Consider the following 2,777-nt stretch of genomic DNA (forward strand, 5'->3'; position numbering starts at 1 on the left):
GGTGGGGTTTCTGGGGGAGACAGGGCTCTGAGAGGGGACAGAGGGCTTCTGTTCAGATCTGAGGGCAGAGGACAGGGTAGCAGGGGAGGGTGGGGGGCTCAGCCACAGGAGACTCTCCATGAACTAGAGCTGGTGAGGGGCGGGAAGACTCAACTGCTGTAGGTTTTATCAGTTATTCTTCACTGAGCAGTAATTGTTGAAGACTGATGACGATAATAATAATTTATGTCGGGGTGTCACTACAGAAAAACACTGAACTGGAACACTAAATACTGTCCTTACCCGGCACCCTTAGAAACTGACAAAGAAAAACCAGGCTGTGGAATTCCTGGGAACTCTCCTTCCTTCATCCCCAGGTCCTAATGTCTGGAGCCTGGTCCTGGCCCTGGGTTTCAAGCAGCATCAGACAAGCCCCTCCCCTCACGGAGCCCACGCTCTGTGGGGAGGAAGACAGACAAGCAGAGAGATCGAGAGCATGCTGGCAGGTGCTGCAGGCATCACGCAGGAAAGGGAGCGGGGAAGGGTCAGCAAGTGAGCACGGAGGGTCTTTACAGCAGCTGGTCAGGAGGAGGGGCATCTTCCAACAGGCCCTGAGTGTGAGCAGGTGTGTGAGGGCAGCAAGGGAGTGAGCTAGGCAGACAGCAGGGGAAACAGGAAAAAATGAGCCCAGAGGGGCTGAAGTGATGGGGCTGATGCTGCTGACCTTGAACCACACACACACATACATGCACACACACACGTGCACACACACCCACACTAAGGCTGAGGGATGAAGAGACCTGCTCAGGACCCGGGGCACCATTTCCCCATCCCCCACACAGGTCACAATATTAACTGATTTCTCTCTCTTCCCTCCTAGTCTCACTCTTAACTTTCTGGACCCCGCCCACCACTGCCCAGCTCACTATTGAAACGATGCCCCCCCTTGCTGCAGAAGGGTCGGATATTCTTCTATTTGCCCACAACGTGACAGAGAATCCTCTAGGCTATGCCTGGTACAGAGGAGAAAGGGTAGACAACAGCCAGCTAATCGCGTCATATAGGGTAGCCACTAATTTAACTACCAAAGGGCCTGCACACAGTGGACGGGAGACATTTTACCCCAACGGAACCCTGCTGATCCAGAGCGTCACCCAGAAAGACACAGGATCCTACACCCTGCTCGTTACAAAGGATGATTTACAGACAGAAAGACAAACTGGACACCTCCACATACTCCGTGAGTGCTTCCTCTCTAACCTCGGGGTGTTGGGTGAGGTGAATTCTGTTCACACTCGCAGGACTGACCGACCCAGATGGCGCCTCCATCTCGCTCTGCATTATGTCCTGTGTTGGGGTTTGAACATTTAGTGCAGAGCACACACTATCGAGACAAACTCCAAAGGGTCCGAATTCCACTCAGGGGATCTGGACCCTGCAGACACTGCAGAGAGGAGGACGGTCTGATGGGAGGGACTCAGCAGAGGGAGAGCACTCCCAGTCCAGCCCCCCTGGCTCCCTCCCTGCGACCATGACCCTGAGGAAGACCCTGCAGGACTAGCAGGGCCCTGGCCTGAGGGATCCTCACAGAGAAGCTCAGGCCCACGGGGAAGCCCCTCCCAGACCCTGTCCCAGGGTCCCGGCTCCAGCGACCATGGGGAACCTGTGCCGCTGGTGGGTGCTGGCCTCCCAGGCGGGGCTGACTGGGGCGGATGATTCCCCAAATCCCTGAGGCCAAGGTTTCTCAGCAGGTCACCAGCCAGGGCTCTGCCCCAAGAGCCGCATCTGAGCAGGGGTAGAGTCCAGTCCTTCCCCTGAGACTCAGCATGGAGAGCAGGCTAGGCTGGGTCCCCATGCCGTTAGCTGACCCCCTGGGGGTCAGAGGAGACTCCAGAGGAAGGTCAGCATCCCCAAGAAGGACCAGAGGAGAGAAGACGCTCCCGGCAGCTCCTCACCCCGCAGCGGGCAGCCCAGGGAGCCCTCTCCTGTGGACGCAAATAATAGTAGAGGCAGGGTTTTCTTTTAAAAAAAAATATTTATTTATTTATTTATTAGGCTGCATCGGGTCTTCATTACATCATACAGGATCTTTCATTGTGGTTTGTGGGCTTTGTTGCTCCACTTAGTTACTCTGAGGCCTGTGGGATCTTAGTTCCGAAACCAGTGGAACCCACATCTCTAGCATGGCAGGGCAGATTCTTAACCACTGGACTACCAGGAAGTCCCTAGACACAGTTTCTATGTCCAGCTTTAGACCAGCTAATAATTAATGATTTAAGGTTAATACACAGACAACATGGTGCTCCTGACACCATTTACCATTTATTCTGTTTTACTGAAGACAAGCTCAGTAAAATACAGGGAGCTATAGTCAGTGAATCAGAGTCACACAGACCATGAGAGGCCAGTCGGGGGAAATATGTGTGGAAGGGTCAGGCCAACATCACAGCCCCACCCTCTTCTCCCTCCCAGGGGCCTTATTCTAGGAACCCAGAAACCAAGTGTTGGTTCAGATCCTTTCTTCTTGGGCATCCTCAACTAGAGGGAGATTCTAGTGTGAAAAGTCAAGGGAAATGGACAATTAATCCCGTTTACTCTGGAACTAGAGCTTCCCAGGCGGCCTCTAGTGGTAAAGAACCCACCTGCCAATACAGGAGATGTAAGAGACACGGGTTCAATCACGGGGTCAGGAAAATGCCTGAGGAGGGTATGGCAACCCAGTCCAGTATTCTTGCAAATTACCTGCATCAACAATCAAATCAGTGACAGGAATGTCCAGGCCTCCCCTCCTTAGGTAG

The 2,777-nt window shown here is 53.5% G+C and overlaps 1 protein-coding gene across 4 annotated transcripts in view; it reads left to right on the plus strand.

The window, feature by feature from the left end:
• Positions 1-859: 859 nt before the first annotated feature.
• The window catches only part of CEACAM1 (carcinoembryonic antigen-related cell adhesion molecule 1 (biliary glycoprotein)), a 17,904-nt gene continuing 15,986 nt past the window's right edge, over positions 860-2,777 (plus strand). For all 4 annotated transcript variants that reach the window (XM_010842547.1, XM_010842563.1, XM_010842555.1 and 1 more), the window contains exon 1: positions 860-1,219. In XM_010842547.1, the coding sequence (XP_010840849.1) occupies positions 916-1,219 (304 nt within the window). In that variant the 5' untranslated portion in view covers positions 860-915. The remainder of the gene's footprint in view (positions 1,220-2,777) is intronic.

Source organism: Bison bison, unplaced genomic scaffold (genome assembly GCF_000754665.1).
Source record: "Bison bison bison isolate TAMUID 2011002044 unplaced genomic scaffold, Bison_UMD1.0 scf7180017847294, whole genome shotgun sequence".
NCBI classification, from domain to species: Eukaryota; Metazoa; Chordata; class Mammalia; order Artiodactyla; family Bovidae; genus Bison; species Bison bison.